Source organism: Sphaerodactylus townsendi, linkage group LG07, assembly GCF_021028975.2.
Source record: "Sphaerodactylus townsendi isolate TG3544 linkage group LG07, MPM_Stown_v2.3, whole genome shotgun sequence".
Lineage (NCBI taxonomy): Eukaryota > Metazoa > Chordata > Lepidosauria > Squamata > Sphaerodactylidae > Sphaerodactylus > Sphaerodactylus townsendi.
The window spans coordinates 12,756,957-12,773,635 of NC_059431.1; the positions used below are offsets into that span (position 1 = coordinate 12,756,957).

Here is a 16,679-nt window from a genome sequence, read left to right on the forward strand (position 1 = left end):
ACCCAGGTTTTCTATGGAGAAAGGTGGGAGAGGGATTAAAAATCACAAAAAAGCACGCTTTTCTAAAGGGACACACACTGTGCCGTTCTACAGAAACGAGAAATTAAGGAACGAACTGCACTTTCTGTAAGAGAGCCCTGCGTGGAACCATTCTTTCGTTGTGTTCCTGACTCCCTTTCCCACCCATTCAAGTGAAAAGGGTGATTCATCGCTGAAAAGGTTACAGGCCTTCTGTATATGCCAACGCCGTTGAGTGCGCTGATAAGCCCGACGTTTGGCGAACCAAACTGATTCTTAAAGGTACCAATTAGAGTCCGCTAAATTGAAATCTCCCCCCACCCTTAATCCTTTTCATAGCTATTTGAAGAGGCTCGGGGAAAAAAGCACAACTGCAAAGATCTATCAAGTCGGCCTACGCACACTGCAGAGTCAGTGCATTGAGTGGCCCCCTGTGCCATGCCTGTGGCACGTGTGTTGGGTTCGAAAAGTAACAGATCAGGGAGAGAGAATCTGCCCTAGTCTGATCTTTGCTATGTTATTCAACTACAGAGGCTGGATGGCCAACAGGCAGGATTTCTTTCGTTGTGTTTTCTTGCATGGCAGGGGGTTGGACTTGATGGCCCTTGTGGTCTTTTCCAACTCTAGATTCGATGATTCTACTTGGAAGAAAGGTCTTCAACACACACACACACACACACACACACACACATATAGCACCACCGAGATTCTATATACCAATCTGACACATTTGTAAATAGCTACATAAGAACATAAGAAGAGTGAATCAGACCAGTGGTCCATCTAGTCCTGCATCCTGTCTGACGTGGTGGCCAACCACTTTGCCACAGGGCCCCGGCCTGGTGGAATGTCCTGGCCAATAATAAAAGGAAACACTTCTTCACACAACGTGTGATTGGTGTTTGGAATATGCTGCCACAGGAGGTGGTGATGGCCACTAACCTGGATAGCGTTAAAAGGGGCTTGGACAGATTTATGGAGGAGAAGTCGATCTATGGCTACCAATCTTGATCCTCCTTGATCTCAGATTGCAAATGCCTTAGCAGACCAGGTGCTCAGGAGCAGCAGCAGCAGAAGGCCATTGCTTTCTTACATCTTGCATGTGAAGGCTCCCAAAGAGCATCTAATTTGTGAAGGACCCACTCTTGTAGTAGCAGAGAGCTGGACTAGATGGACTCTGGTCTGATCCAGCTGGCTTGTTCTTATGTTCTTATGTTCTCATGTTCAATGAGTCGAGGGCCTTGTGGGATTTATTACAGTTCCACAGAACGCATAAGACAGAGCTGTTCCAGCAGGCATATGGTTGAGGCATCTATCTTGGTTTTCTATCTTTGCCTCCTTCCTCCATCCGTCCGATCACCCTGTTTTTAGATAACACCTTTTGTTTTCATCTGCCCCTTCTTTTTAGGATTTAGTGGGGCCCAGTGAAGGAGAATGTTTTCATCATCTTGTTTTTAGTTGATGTATGTATAGTTTTAAAAACTTCTGATTCACAGTGGATAATTATAGTTGCTGTATTTATTATCTATATACTGTGTTGGAAACCACCCTGAGTTCAAAAAGCAAGGGGCGGAATAGAAATTTAATAAAATAAAAATAAAATAAATAGAGGCTGAGGTCTTCCTCCGCTGCTATCTCCCAAAACTCATATTCACCGGTTTGGTTCTTTTGAATATGGAGGTTCCTGTCATGCTCCCAGAGACACCCTCGTCATTTTCCTTATTTAAGCCTCAGTTGTCCCCTAAGTTAGAATGGGTTTAGTTGTCTTTTCTACAGTATTCTGTGGGAGGGAATCTTAGCTAGATCCTGTCCCTTTCAGAGGCCCTCTAGAGCAGACCTGGGCATTATATGGCCCGCGGGCCACATCCGGCCCGCCGGATGACCCTGACTGGCCCCTCTGCCGTGCTGGGGAGCAAGGCGTCTTTGAAAGCCCCGCAGAAGCCGGTTGCCTTGGCTGCTGGCTTCTGCGGGGCTTTCAAAAGCGCCTCGCCCCCTGCCTTTTGGCCTGGCCTTCCACAATATTTTCTGTTTCTTATGCGGCCCCATGGAAAAAATAATTGCCCACCCCTGCTCTAGAGGGAAAGCACTATAGCGTTCTTATTCGTTAGTAGTTCCTGTTTTACAGTCTGTTTAGTTTTTCAGGTGTCTGGGGAAGGCTGGAGAAAGTAATATCTCAGATGTATAAGGTGTTATGTATTAAGTGTTAAAGACCCATGGTATTTGAGTTATCACGTTTCAACAGGATTGCTGGAAAACCAGAGTCCGGTTAGAGGACAGCGGGAGAACTCAGAAGAAGAAGCAAGCAGCGCAGACTTCCTTAGAAGCAGTTAAGGAAAAGTTTGTGCCTGCAAGTTCTTCAAACCATCTCCAATTATTTCAAGCATCGCAAGTATTCTTTGTTTAATCAGACTTCAGGGGAGGAGTCAGAGTCCTAAACTTTCAATATTATTAAACTCTTTTTGAACTGTTACTCATTCGTCTGTGGGTTTTACACTCTGTTCTGGCCAAGTGCAAGGCACCTGATAATAAATTGCTTGGGGAACAGAACAGTTCCCATTAGTTACCATGGCTAGCAGCCATTAATGGAACTCTCCTCCAAGAATCTGTCTAACCCCATCTATGTTCTATCCATCACGGGGGTTTCAGCTAGAGATCATATTACCCCAGTGTTGTGATGCCTGCATTGGCTCCCAGTGGAATACTGGATCGTCTTCAAGGTGTTGGTTTTGACCTTTAAGGCCCTTTACGGCCAGGGGCCCTCATACCTACGGGACCGTCTCACCCCATATGTCCCAAGTCGCTCAGCGAAGGCAAATTTGCTGGTGGCCCCTGGCCCCTCCATGATGCGGCTGGCCTCCACGTGGGCCAGGGCGTTTACTGCCCTGGCCCCTGCTCTTCCTCCAGCAGTTAGGGCCCTGCGGGACCTTGGAGAGTTCTGCAGGGCCTGCAAAACTGTGCTGTTCCACCGGGCTTTTGGGGGGGGGGGGCGGCTGCTGAGCCCGCCCCTCTAATTGCCCTGAGCACTGGCTATATATTTGATCATCTGCCAACCCCCTCCCTCCCAGGGTTTGATCACTGGGGTGTGATACCAGACGTCCCCTGTTATTAATTAATTCATTAATTATTTACTGAAGGTTACTGCTGCTATAGTTTTAAGGTTTTATATTATTTTTAACTGGGACTATTCGATTTGTTTTATTGTGTTGTTTGTTGTACACCGCCCTGAACCCCTCGGGGGTAGGGCGGTTTATCAAATCGAATAAATAACAACAACAACAACAACAACAACAACAACAACAACAACAACAACAACAACTGTCTCTGGTAATTTTGTATTTACTAGGAGGAACCCGCTTGAGATATTGACATGGGACTAAGCTCAGCCTAGAGGGCAGATTCAAGTCAGTCAGCCATCAGCTGGACACTCTCTCTGAGTCTAATACATAATCAATAATGTACCACCAAGCTGCTATTGACTCAGGCATTCAAGGGAAGAGATAAGGACAGCAGCCCCCTCTCCCTTGGCGGTCTCCCATTCAAGCACTAACCATGACCAGGCCCTGCTTAGCATCCAAGCCCTGATAAGCACGGCCTAAACTACCCTTCAGTTATTGCCCAGTTCTCTGGGGCGGTTCCAGCTTCAGCTGAGGAGCTGTTGCTAGTTATGACAGAAGCTTATGACGGTGTCCAGTTCTGGTCGCCGCATCTCAAAAAGGATATTGAGGAGATAGAAAAAGTGCAGAGGAGGGCAATGAGGATGATTGAGGGACTGGAGCACCTTCCCTATGAGGAGAGGCTGCAGCGTTTGGGACTCTTTAGTTTGGAGAGGAGACGTCTGAGGGAGGATATGATTGAAGTCTATAAAATTATGCATGGGGTAGAAAATGTTGCCAGAGAGACATTTTTCTCTCTTTCTCACAATACTAGAACCAGGGGGCATTCATTGAAAATGCTGGGGGGAAGAATTAGGACTAATGAAAGGAAACACTTCTTCACGCAACGTGTGATTGGTGTTTGGAATATGCTGCCACAGGAGGTGGTGATGGCCACTAACCTGGATAGCTTTAAAAAGGGCTTGGACAGATTTATGGAGGAGAAGTCGATCTATGGCTACCAATCTTGATCTGCCTTGATCTCAGATTGCAAATGCCTTAACGGTCCAGGTGCTCGGGAGCAACAGCAGCAGAAGGCCATTGCTTTCACCTCCTGCACGTGAGCTCCCAAAGGCACCTGGTGGGCCACTGCGAGTAGCAGAGAGCTGGACTAGATGGACTCTGGTCTGATCCAGCTGGCTTGTTCTTATGTTCTTAAGCCGCAAAGCAGGAACTGAGACTAGAACTTCTTTCGATCGATTTCCCTTTAGCCTTGTGTGTAATATACCCATTTCCGATTCCAAACGAAAGTGGAGTAAAGAAGAAATGCAGGAAAAGTGACAGTAAGAGAGACGCCGAAGAAAAGAAGGGAAAGTCTTTGACCTGGCAACTTGCTTTAGGCCCTGATAGGCCAAGCCGAGTTCTCCGTCTTCATTCAGATACCCCCAGTCCTCAGTCTTGCTAGAAATAAAGGACAGAGGAAAGGGAAACAAGAGAGACAGGAAGGAAAGAGAAGACAAGGGTCAGCTGCAAGAGATGGGAATATAAATAGCATGGTCACCATTACATTGAGGCAGGCAGGCAGGCAGGGAGCATGGTGGGGGAGAAGAATCGTTATTGTGTCCGCTTGCTGTCACTCTCTGGAACACCCAAAATGCCCACTACGCCACAGAGTGTGGTGCTGTGGTTAAGAGTGGTGGACTCTCAACTGGTGAACCAGGGCCCTTTCCCCACTTACCCATGTCGGAGGGTTGCTGCAGGCAATTCACAGCACGTGCAATTCCTGGCGGGCGCCCCGACTTCCCCCACGACGTCATCAAAAGGCACCATTTGAAAAGGCACCAGGAATTGCGCGCGCTGAGGGGCCGTGAGAGAGGCAGCGTCAGGGCAGCTACATTCTCGCCGCCCCTGAAGTGGGGAGTGCAGCTGGACCCCGCGCTACTTTAGGAGAGTAGCGCGGGGCTTAAGGTAAGTGGGGAAAGGGCCCAGGTTTGATTCCGCACTCCTCCACATGAAGCTTGCTGGAATGACCTTGGGCCAGTCACAGCTCTCTCGGACCTCTCTCAGCCCCACCTACCTCATAAGGTGTCTGTTGTGGGGAGAGGAAGGGAAAGCAGTCTTCACCACTACACCGGCTCCGAATCACATGGGTGATTCGGCACGCCCTGTCAAAAGTCAATGATTCTCCTCTGAAAGCACCCAGAAATTCTGGACCATTCCAGAATGAAGCTAGTTCAAGGAAGTGCCTCTGGTCTTATAGAAGAAGAGTTTTTATGCGGTTGTGGTCTCCTTTCCACTGAGAATACATTCCCTTCAGGTTGTATTCTTCTACGCACACAATTCCCCCTCTCTGAAACTCACTGCGCTCTCAGATATGAGAAAGTATGTGGTTTTCGAAAGATCCCAAAGTGCAACTTCTCAGGGAATGAGAAGGGAATCAACATGTTTCTCTTGCTTTGGGTTTTCTCGGTTCTTCTGTCTTTGCTTGCACACACTGAATCATACAGTTGGAAGAGACCACAAGGGCCATCAAGTCCAACCTCCTGCAACGCAGGAACACACAATCAAAGCACTCCCAACATATGCTGATCCAGCCTCTGTTTAAAAACCTCCAGAGAAGGAGACTCCACCACTCTCTGAGGCAGTGAATTCCACTGTCGAACAGCCCTGACGGTCAGGAAGTTCTTCCTAATGTTTAGGTGGAAACTCTTTTCCTGCACCTTGAATCCATTACTCCGTGTCCTAGTCTCTGAGGCAGCAGAAAACAAGCTTGCTCCCTCTTCGACATGGCATCCCTTCAAATATTTAAACACACAACACACAAGCACACAACAGCAGCTCCTCCTGCATTAACCAAACAAGGTAGTGGAGGACGCGCCAAATGGTGGATCGGCTTGGCTGTGGATACTTCACTTCGGGCCTTCCCCATTTAAACAAAAAACCACGGGGAAAAACCCACACAGCCGCGAGGTAAGCATGTCATGCAGAAACGGCCAATGGTTCGCAAGAGACAAATTCAGTACCCACATTTCTAAATGGAAAACAGAAGATCACATCAGCCAATGAAGCAGTCCCCCCCAGAGCAATTTGTCTTCAAGCCTACCATTTTAACTGACATTACCCTGTTGACTCAATACAGATTCATTTGCACAAATCTGTGAGGACGGGAAAACATTCATAATCCTATTAGTCTGCAGCAGCAGCAGCAGCAGCAAGGGCGTAATGCCCATTGGGCAAGGTGGGCAGCTGCCCAGGGCACCACCTTGTGGGGGCATCAAAATGCAGGGTTCGTTTTTGGGTATTTTTAGTGGTTTTCCATTTTTGGCCTGCAGGGGGCCTGCAGGGGGTGCAGTTTTCAGCGTATCATCAGTATCATCTCCTTAGCAAAGAATGGGGGATGGGGCACCCCCTTTGAGGGTCCATAACTTTGGACCCCCTAAACTAAACTGCACCAAACTTGGGGGGGTCCCATCAGGACAGTTTCCAGATGACACCCTGAAATTTTGGTGCCGATACATCCAGAAATGCGCCCCTTGCAGGAACATCCCAGAAATTTGCCCAAGAATCTTTGTTCTGCATTGGGTTTTCTGTATTGCTGTCAATGGGGGTTACAGGCTGGGGCGGGGGGCACATTTCTGAAGGCACAGTCTCAAAACTTTCAGGGTCTCATCAGGAGACTGCCCTGATGATACCCCCCAGGTTTGGTGCAGTTTGGTTCAGGGGGGCCAAAGTTATGGATCCTCAAAGGTGTAGCCCCCATCTCCTATTAGCTCCCATTGGAAACAATGGGGGATGGGGCACCCCTTTTGGGAGTCCATAGCTTTGGACTCCTTGAACCAAACCTCACCAAACTTGGGGGGTAGCATAAGGACAGTCTCCTGATGAGACCCTGAAATTTTGGTGCTGATATGTCTAAAAATGCACCCCCTGCAGGCACCAATGTTCTGGTGCAAAACTTTTTTTGGTTGTGATGGAGTGGCCACCCATGGGGGGAGGGGCATCCAACTCAGGTTTTGCCCAGGGCTACAGTTTGCCTCGTTACACCCCTGAGCAGCAGCAGCAGCAGACACTGTATCCAGACAGCATGCACTATATTAAACTAATTTAAGGACAACACTTTAAATTGCAAGATATTTGGAGGTGCTAATAAGAAAGCCCAAAAATAGAGAGCTGGACTTGTGATCTCCAAATGGCCCTGCACCCAAGCCAGGTGGGGCAAGTGAGCAGGGTCCCAGGGCAGACAGCTCTCCGCTACACGTTTCTGGAGAGTGGTTTGCTATTTTTCACTGCAAGAGGTTGGCAAAGAAGTGTCTTGTTGGCTGCTTAGCAACAGCCAAACACTTCTCCAGCAACCACAACAGCAAGCCCCCAAGAATTAGTACCCTCTCATACGAATGTGACAGTTCGGGGTGGGAATACATTTGTTTGTGTACACCCAAGTTGAGTTACAAGAATGGGGGCTTGAACATCTGTTGTTGTTTTTTCATGATCTTCCCACTGCTCAGTAACTTTTAACATTAGGCACTGGATCCATGGGAAACACAGTAAATCTGAAAGGGTCAGCTCTGCAGTAATCATGTTTCTGTCCGGTTTCAAGAACTCTGCCAACCAAAGTGTGACAGCCTCAGAACCAGTTGTGAATTTAACATTTTCCCCATGGACTTAGCCCAGTGGTGGCGAACCTTTGGCACTCCAGATGTTGATGCAGATGTTGATATGGAAGGGGCTGATGGGAATTGTGGTCCATAACATCTGGAGTGCCAAAGGTTCGCCACCACGGACTTAGCCCATTGAAACCATGATAGGACGTGTCACTGACTTTGTAGCCAAGGGAGATTTCTGAATCAGCAGGGTTTCATCTGCTAACCTCAGTCCCTGATATGTATCACAATGATAACAAAAATGATGAACCTCGTTACTTTTTCTCCTGTTCCAATTAACATTAGTGTGAAGTTTCACATGTTTTGTAAGATCATGGGTTCAATCTCTGTCATCTCCAGACAATCCCAAGATGAAAGAGAAAGATCTTGGAACAAGAAGCCGGAGAATTGCTGCCAGTTTCTGCAGTGAATTGGAATGGCTGTTGGTCTTTTTCTCATTGTATGTTCAGTATACTGGGATGGATCCAGTCATCTTTGAAGAACACTTTCTTCAGCCTAAAAAGCCTTTCTCCAATTTAAGGGGTTCCTCCTTCCACAGAATGGTAGTGTCAGCGTGAGAGCCAGCGTGGCGTAGTGGTTAAGAGCAGGTGCACTCTCATCTGGAGAACCGGGTTTGGTTCCCTGCTCTGCCACTTGAGCTGTGGAGGCTTATCTGGTGAACTAGATTAGCTTGTGCACTCCAACACACATGCCAGCTGGGTGACCTTGGGCTAGTCACAGATCTTCGCTCTCTCAGCCCCACCTACCTCACAGGGTGTTAGTTATGAGAGGGGAAGGGAAAGGAGTTTGTAAGCCCCTTTGAGTCTGCTTACAGGAGAGAAAGGAGGGATATAAATCCAACTCCTCCTCCTCTTCTTTGTATGTATCTTGGCAAGGTAGGTCAGGACCCAAACATACAGAACAGAAGGACAGCTGAACTAACTGAAAGTGAAAAGGTAGCATAGCAGGACAGGAACTAGGAATAAATACTGCACAAATTAATTATAGCTAAGCACATGAATATTTATGCCGGCAATACTTGTATTAATTTTCCAGTTTATCCCTCCTCCTCCTTGGTTTGCTCTATTTTGAGTCCTACCAGATAAACAGATGGGAAGCCAGACAGAAATATAAATCTCTCTCCTTTTCTTGTTTTTATAAAAGGAAGACACAAATCCAGGGAATTAACTCTCACCGTGGGAAACCGGTAATCAAAGAGGAATCGTGGCTCGGAGCTAAGTTACAAATTTAGCTGCTAATGTGGGTGATGAGCTGCTAAGAGAACAGGGATATGCATGTATCAGCTCATTTCAATAAATTTTTTTTAATCCAGCCAAAGGGAATATAGGCTGACAGCAGTTTCATTAAATGTATTTTCCTTGCATGGATCTTTGAATGATGCAAACGTCTCTTCCAACTTTCCTCGACTGCTACTGAAGTAGCTACAATATAAGGTCTGTTCTATAACTCTTTAATACTGGGTAGAGGGCTTGTTAATCCAAATTTTGTGCCGTAAGATTCAATTGGACATAAGCACCCCTAAAGTGGGCACCGTGAAATAGATGACAGGATCAATTTGGTCTGGAAAGACTTGGGTTCGAATTCTTGGGTTGGTTTTTGAATGGGCTTTATTGGTCTCACAGTGCTGTATTTGCGTGAGATGCCCTTCGTTGGGGTTGCTTTTAGAAGAAGAAGAGTTTGGATTTATATCCCCCCTTTCTCGCCTGCAGGCGACTCAAAGGGGCTTACAATCTCCTTGCCCTTCCTCCCTCACAACAAACACCCTGTGAGGTAGGTGGGGCTGAGAGAGCTCCGAGAAGCTGTGACTAGCCCAAGGTCACCCAGCTGGCATGTGTGGGAGTGCACAGGCTAATCTGAATTCCCCAGAGAAGCCTCCACAGCTCAGGCGGCAGAGCTGGGAATCAAACCCGGTTCCTCCAGATTAGATACACGAGCTCTTAACCTCCTACGTCACTGCTGCTCCTACGCCACTGCTGCTTTTAGTGGTGGATTCTCAGCTTCAACATCACTTTCAATTCTTGGGTTGTATATTGGGAAAGGTTCTCCAATTTTACATCTATTGAATTTCCAACAGCTGTCCTATTGGGGGTTTCATACAATCCTAGAGTTGGAAGAGACCCCAAGGGCCATCAAGTCCAACTCCCTGCAATGCAGGAACACACAATCAAAGCACTCCTGACAGATGGCCATCCAGCCTCTCTTTAAAACCTCCAAAGAAGGAGACTCCACCACACTCCAAGGCAGTGCATTGGGTCGCTGCCTGGGTATTCCAACCTCTAGAGCAGCCCCTGTTCCAACCCATCAGACCAATGGCTTGGTGAAGACAGGCTTACCGGTTTGTCTGACATACTCCATGATAGGCCTCTATTGCATCCTCGGGATCCACGTGTTTGTCACTGTTTGGCCAGCTAGTTTGCATGTGGATGTTTGACTCCTTGGGGAGAAAAAGAAAAGTCCACCATGAGATACTACTGTCCCATTCAATAACCTTACAACACTTTGGCACGCCAGTAATACTTCTTTAGAGATCATTTATGCAGCAAAATTAGTTTGAGATAGGAGTTAGTAACCTTTGCTATCAGACGGCAAAGCTTGGAAATAGCTGCGAGAAAGGAAGGGCCCCATGCGAGCCAGCTTAGCAAGAAATTAAGACAAGCGATCAAGAGTGTGTGTAAGTTGTTTTATGCAGTCACAATTGTCATGGTCCCCCCCCCCCCCAGGAATCCTGGGAACTGCAGTCTACGAAGAGGCGGAGGGTTCTTTGATGGAGATCCCTCTAGTAGGCTTTACGCGGCCTGGGACCCTCGTATCTTCGAGACCGCATCACCCCATATGTCCCTACACGGCCTCTTCGTTCAGTGGAGGCCAACTTACTGGTGGTCCCTGGCCCCTCGATGATGCGGCTGGCCTCCACAGACCAGGGAGCCTTTACAACCCTATTGCGGCCTGGTGGCGGACAGCATCTCAAACCAGCTGTCCCGAGGCCCTGCGGGACCTCGGGTGAATTCCGCGGGGCCACCTGTAAGACGGAGAGCTGTTCCGCCCGGACTAACTGGAGGGACGACGGCAGCTGATGGTGCCCCACCCCTTGCAAGCTCTTACATCCGAGAACCTGACAGTACCATCTCAAGAGGGGACTCGCCCGATCCCTCCCTTTGGAAAAGAATTTAATAATAATGGGGAGTTACTGAAGGCAAACGCTACTTTTATAACTATTAGCACCACAGTTAGTCTCTCGCTGCTTTTATAGATTTTAATTAAATTAAGATGGTTTTATGATTGTATTTATTACATGTTGTTCACCGCCCAGAGCCCTTCAAGGATAGGGCGGTATAAAAGTCCAATCAATCAATCAATCAATCAATCAATCAATCAATCAATCAATCAATCAATCAATCAATCAATCAATCAATCAATCGATAGTATAGGTGTCAAACTCATGGCCCTCCAGATATTATGGACTACAGTTCCCATCATCCCCTGCCAGCATCATGGCGGAACTCACGTTCACAGATATCTTTGGGACTTCTGGTTCAAAATCTGTGGGCGTGGTCAATGAGGGATGGCTTGGTATGTGCATCACAGGAAACCTGCACAGATTTCGAAACCCGAAATCCAAATTAAACCGGGGGCGATTTAGTTCTCAAATGTAAATCCAGGGGGTGGCGGGGGTAAACATCTCACATCTGCCGAAACCCTGCTTCTCAGCAATCTGTCTCCAGTACCAGTCTGGTCAATGCAGAAAGTCCAAGGCACAACTCAGAACAACTTGACTCCGATTATTTTTCTTCTCTTGCTTACTTCCTAGGGCTATTTTTAAAACAAGCCTCGCAATACGACAACTCAACATCACGGGTTCCCTGCTGAGCTGCCTCTAACCAGAGTTGGTAGCACTACGAAATTAATCCGAGCATCCACTGCAAAGTCCGAGAGCCCCAACTTTCCTTTTTAAGGGGTCGTGTTACCAGCTGTATTGGATGTGGGGAGAAAGACTTCCAAAAGAGGGGTGGGTGGGAAATCACTACAAGCAACATAGTGAAGGAGAGTTTGAATTAATATCCCCCCTTTCTCTCCTGTAAGGAGACTCAAAGGGGCTTACAAGCTCCTTTCCCCTCCCCTCACAACAAACACAGCGAGGGGCTGAGAATGCTCCAAAGAACTGTGAGTAGCCTAAGGCCACCCAGCTGGCATGTGTGGGAGTGCACAAGCTAATCTGGTTCACCAGATAAGCCTCCACAGCTCAAGTGACAGAGCGGGGAATCAAATTCGGCTCTCCAGATTGGAGCGCACCTGCTCTTAACCACCACACCATTCTGCACAAATTAGACTTTCCAACTCTATGAGTCCAACTTAGGGCCATTTTACACATCGCCTTGAGCTTCAGAGCTGATCCCGCATTGCACGGGCACATGCAGTTCGGAGCATCCTACGCAGCTGAGGTACAGACAAGAACACTGGTCAAGGTAATGGGCCTCAGTGGCCCTAGACCTCAGTGGCCCGAGGTCCACCACAAAACGTCCACCAGTCTGGGCTCAAACTGCAGCCTCCTGATTCTCGTCCCGGTTTCCCTTCCACTGAACCACTCAAGATCGCATAGTGAAGGACGGAGGAACTTGATTGCCCATTTCAGTCCTATCATGATGCCCTTTCAAGAGAACATCGCTGGCTCCTCTTGACCTGGACTGGTGAGAAACTGGGGCCTGGCAGCTTAGCCGCCGCCTTTTGACCTTGCCCGTCTGTTGCCTGCTCTGCATCTAATTCCAGCCTTCCACGGAACGAATCTTTGCTAAGACCCTTGCACACAAAGGACTTTGCCCCATCTGCTCTCTCACGGCCGACCCACATTCAGGCTGTGCCCGAGACCCAGAAGAACAACACTCTAGTGACGGCTCATACCTAAAAGTCCTCTACAGTTTTACTGCTGCAGCATGAAAATCCTCAAACTATCTATATCAGTGGTGGTGAACCTATGGCACGGGTGCCAGAGGTGGCACTCAGAGCCCTCTCTGTGGGCACGCGCAAACAGAGTTCATCATGTGTGTGGGGGGGGGGAAATCCCCCACACACATCTAGGCTGGTCTGGGCCACTGGGCTCAATTATTAGCATTAAACCTAAGACCTAGTTTTGGGGAAGCAGTGTAGGTAACCCTGTTAAGCAGTGTTAAAGATTTTCACGCGAAGAACTAAAGCGTGATCCTTTACCTGGGATTAAGCTCGGTTGCTGGCAATGGGGCTTGCTTCTGAGTAAACCCTCCTAGAGTCATGATTCACCCATTGGAAGAGTTGCACGGTTGCTTCAAAGCAAAGCCACTGACTACCATCAAGCTTACTCCCGAGTAATGCACACCTCAGAGCCAACCATTTTTTTCTAAACTAAAACCTCAGTATTCAGGTTAAATTGCCGTGTTGACACTTTGCGATAAATAAGTGGGTTTGGGGTTGCAATTTGGGCACTTGGTCTCAAAAAGGTTCACCATCACTGATCTATATTATCAACTTTACAATGTAGGGTGCAGCTCTCAGCCTCGAGTTCGCTAAGCATCACACACGCTGTCGGCAGATTTCCCAAACTCCGTTTGCATGCATAACGCAGAAAATCAAACCCGGCTGATTGGATCCAATCATCACACGGCCGCGCGCAGGACTGACGGCTGTTGCGCCGCTCCCTCTGCAGCTGATTACAGCGCAGGTTTTAAAACACAGATCGCTTTTGTTTCTTTGCCGTTTCTTTTTTTTGCCCGAGAAATCCTCTTGAGAATTCTGGGTCAGCCACAAACCACAGCAATATTCAGGGACATGGTGGAAAGAAACCAAAAGCACGGTTGGGATTGTTTTTTTGTCTTTTCCATTACCATGTTTCCGCCTCTATCTTTTTGCTGGGCTGACTTTATGATCTGCGTCCTCAGAATAAGCACCTCTTCCTTCCGCACTTCCAGCTCTTCGCTGGCTGACCTGAGCTGGTTCAGGAGGAGGCTGTAACTGTCCTGCGTGTCGCGGGAGGAATTGTTCTGACCCGCCTGGTCCGCTATAGCCTTCCTCAGTTCGTTCAGCTCGTTTTTCAGTTTCTTGTTCTCAGACTCCAGCTCTTGCCTCTGTGGGAAAGGACATTTGGAAAAGTCACCCTGCCCTGCTCCACACGTCACCGACCGCAGCTGCCTTCGTGCCTCTGAAGGAAGAGCAACCAAATGATCATCTAGACCGGTGGTGGCGAACCTATGGCACGGGTGCCAGAGGTGGCACTCAGAGCCCTCTCTGTGGGCACGCGCAGAGCCCCCCCCCCCCCACATCTAGCATTAAACCTAAGACCTAGTTTTGGGGAAGCAGTGTAGGTCACCCTGTTAAGCACTGCTTTTCATGGGAAGAACTAAAGCGCAATCCTTTACCTGGGAGTAAGCTCGATTGCTGGCAATGGGGCTTGCTTCTGAGTAAACCCTCCCAGGGTCGTGATTCACCCGTTGGAAGAGTTACCCGGTTACTTCAAAGCAAAGCCACCGACTACCACCAAGCTTACACCTGAGTAACGCACGCCTCGGAGCCAACCATTTTTTCTAAACTAAAACCTCAGTATTAAAAACCTCAGGTTAAATTGCCGTGTTGGCACTCTGTGATAAATAAGTGGGTTTTGGGTTGCAGCTGGGCACTCGGCCTGGAAAAGGTTCGCCATCACTGATCTAGACCAGAGATGTCCAACTATGGCGATTCAGATTTCATGGACTACAATTCCCATCAGCCCCTGCTGGCTTGGCCAATTGGCCATACCGGCAGGGGCTGATGGGAGTTGTAGCCCATGAACCTCTGAAGCGCCAGAGTTGGGCAGCCCTGATCTAGACCAGGGGACCCCAACATGGCGCCCGCTCACTTGTTTTCTAGTGCTCCGCCTAGTCAGCCTAGTGCATAGGTGTCAAACTCATGGCCCTCCAGATGTTATGGACTACAATTCCCATCATCCCCTGCCAGCATCATGCTGGCATGGGCTGATGGGAATTGTAATCCGTAACATCTGGAGGGCCGCAAGTTTGACACCTGTGGCCTAGTGCCATGGAGGCAAACCTATGGAACTCCAGATGTTCATGAACTACTATTCCCATCAGCCCCTGCCAGCATGGCCAATTGGCTGATGGGAATTGTAGTTCATGAACATCTGGAGTGCCATAGGTTCGCCACCACTGGCCTAGTGGGTTTATGAAGTGGGCAGTGGGTTTTTAAAGACTGTTTTTTTCCTTGGGAAAACCTATCCCCTAAATTATTACCAGGTACAAAAAAAAAGGTATCCTTAGGAAACACTCCATATTTTTCAATCTGTTGAGCTGCACTCATTGAGAATATAAACATTTTCCTGGATAAAAATATGAATGAATCTCAGGCAAACCAGAATCTGTTGTTTTTCCTGCTGGAATCCCAATCCAAGAAAGACACTGACAAGCTAGAAGAGGAGGGCAGACACCATGGCAAAAGGTCTGGAATCCATGCCTTATGAGGAGAGCTGGGTGTGCTTGGTGAAGAAAAGGTTAAGAGGTGACATGATAGCCACGTGCAGATATTTGGATGCCATGTCAAAGAGGGAGCAAGCTTGTTTTTACTGCCTCAGAGATTAGGACACGGAGTAATGGATTCAAGGTGCAGGAAAAGAGATTCCACCTAAACATCAGGAAAAACTTCCTGACTGTCAGGGCTGTTCGACGGTGGAATTCACTGCCTCGGAGAGTGGTGGTGTCTCCTTCTTTGGAGGTTTTTAAACAGAGGCTAGATGAACATATGTTGGGAGTGCTTTGATTGTGTGTTCCTGCATGGTAGGGGTTGGACTGGATGGCCCTGGTCTTCCAACTCTATGGCTCCTTCCGCACATGCAGAATAATGCACTTTCAAACTGCTTTCAGTGCTCTTTGAAGCTGTGCGGAATAGCAAAATCCACTTGCAAACAGTTGTGAAAGTGGTTTGAAAACGCATTATTCTGCGTGTGCGGAAAGGGCCTTTGATTCTATGATATCAAGGGCCTCTCACCCTGCTAAGAAGGGGCCAGAGAGCCATCCATTCAAACCCACCCATCAAATTTCATTCAAGGCAGAGTAGCGGGAGGTGGATGGGTTAGGGTTAGGGTTAGGGTTACCCAATGCTTGCATATGGGACTACCTTTACTTAAAAAATGTCATGAGCTGTTTGGAGGAACTTGTGGTAAAAAGGAGAATTTAAATCTGATAAATAACATGAGCATCTTCAAGAGCAGAGCTCAGAACCTATACTGATTGTATATTTTTATGTTGTGACCTGCCCTGAGCCCTTGGGGATAGGGCGGGATATAAATTTGATAGATAGATAGATAGATAGATAGATAGATAGATAGATAGATAGATAGATAGATAGATAGATAGATAGATAGATAGATAGATAGATAGATAGATAGATAGATAGATAGATAGATAGATAGATAGATAGATAGATAGATAGATAGATAGATAGATAGATAGATAGATATTTTCCCTCCTCTCACGGGCGTTCCTGAGAATATGGGGTCCAAAACAAAGGGGATAAATACAGGTTTGACTTTCCTCTATTCCAGTTTTGACAACTCTCATCTGAATTCATCCCACCCTGGTTTGGTGTTGCAGGAACCCCAGGAGTTACACGTAACTCTCATTTCTCTCTTCAGTACATTTCCCCCCCTTCTTCAAAGATTATTGATTTTTAAAGTCTCGAGGGAAAATGGAACATTGGGGCTGGGAGGGGGAGTGTGGGAGAAGAGAGAAAATGATTTCTTATCTTCCTGATGCTTTATTTATTATTATGTAAAATTCTTTAAGAAGAAGAAGAAGAAGAGTTTGGATTTATATCCCCCCTTTTTCTCCTGTAGGAGACTCAAAGGGGCTGACAATCTCCTTGCCCTTCCCCCCTCACAACAAACACCCTGTGA

General features: G+C 47.6%; 1 protein-coding gene across 4 annotated transcripts in view; it reads right to left on the bottom strand.

The window, feature by feature from the left end:
* The window catches only part of LOC125436336 (unconventional myosin-Vb-like), a 104,736-nt gene that overhangs the window by 34,127 nt on the left and 53,930 nt on the right, over nucleotides 1–16,679 (bottom strand). Inside the window, exons 11-13 of one of the 4 annotated variants that reach the window (XM_048503249.1) lie at nucleotides 13,624–13,863; nucleotides 10,105–10,205; nucleotides 4,494–4,571 (exon numbers count right to left, since the gene is read on the bottom strand). In XM_048503249.1, the coding sequence (XP_048359206.1) occupies nucleotides 4,494–4,571; nucleotides 10,105–10,205; nucleotides 13,624–13,863 (419 nt within the window). The remainder of the gene's footprint in view (nucleotides 1–4,493; nucleotides 4,572–10,104; nucleotides 10,206–13,623; nucleotides 13,864–16,679) is intronic. The other 3 variants (XM_048503251.1, XM_048503250.1, XM_048503252.1) reach the window with 3 other exon arrangements.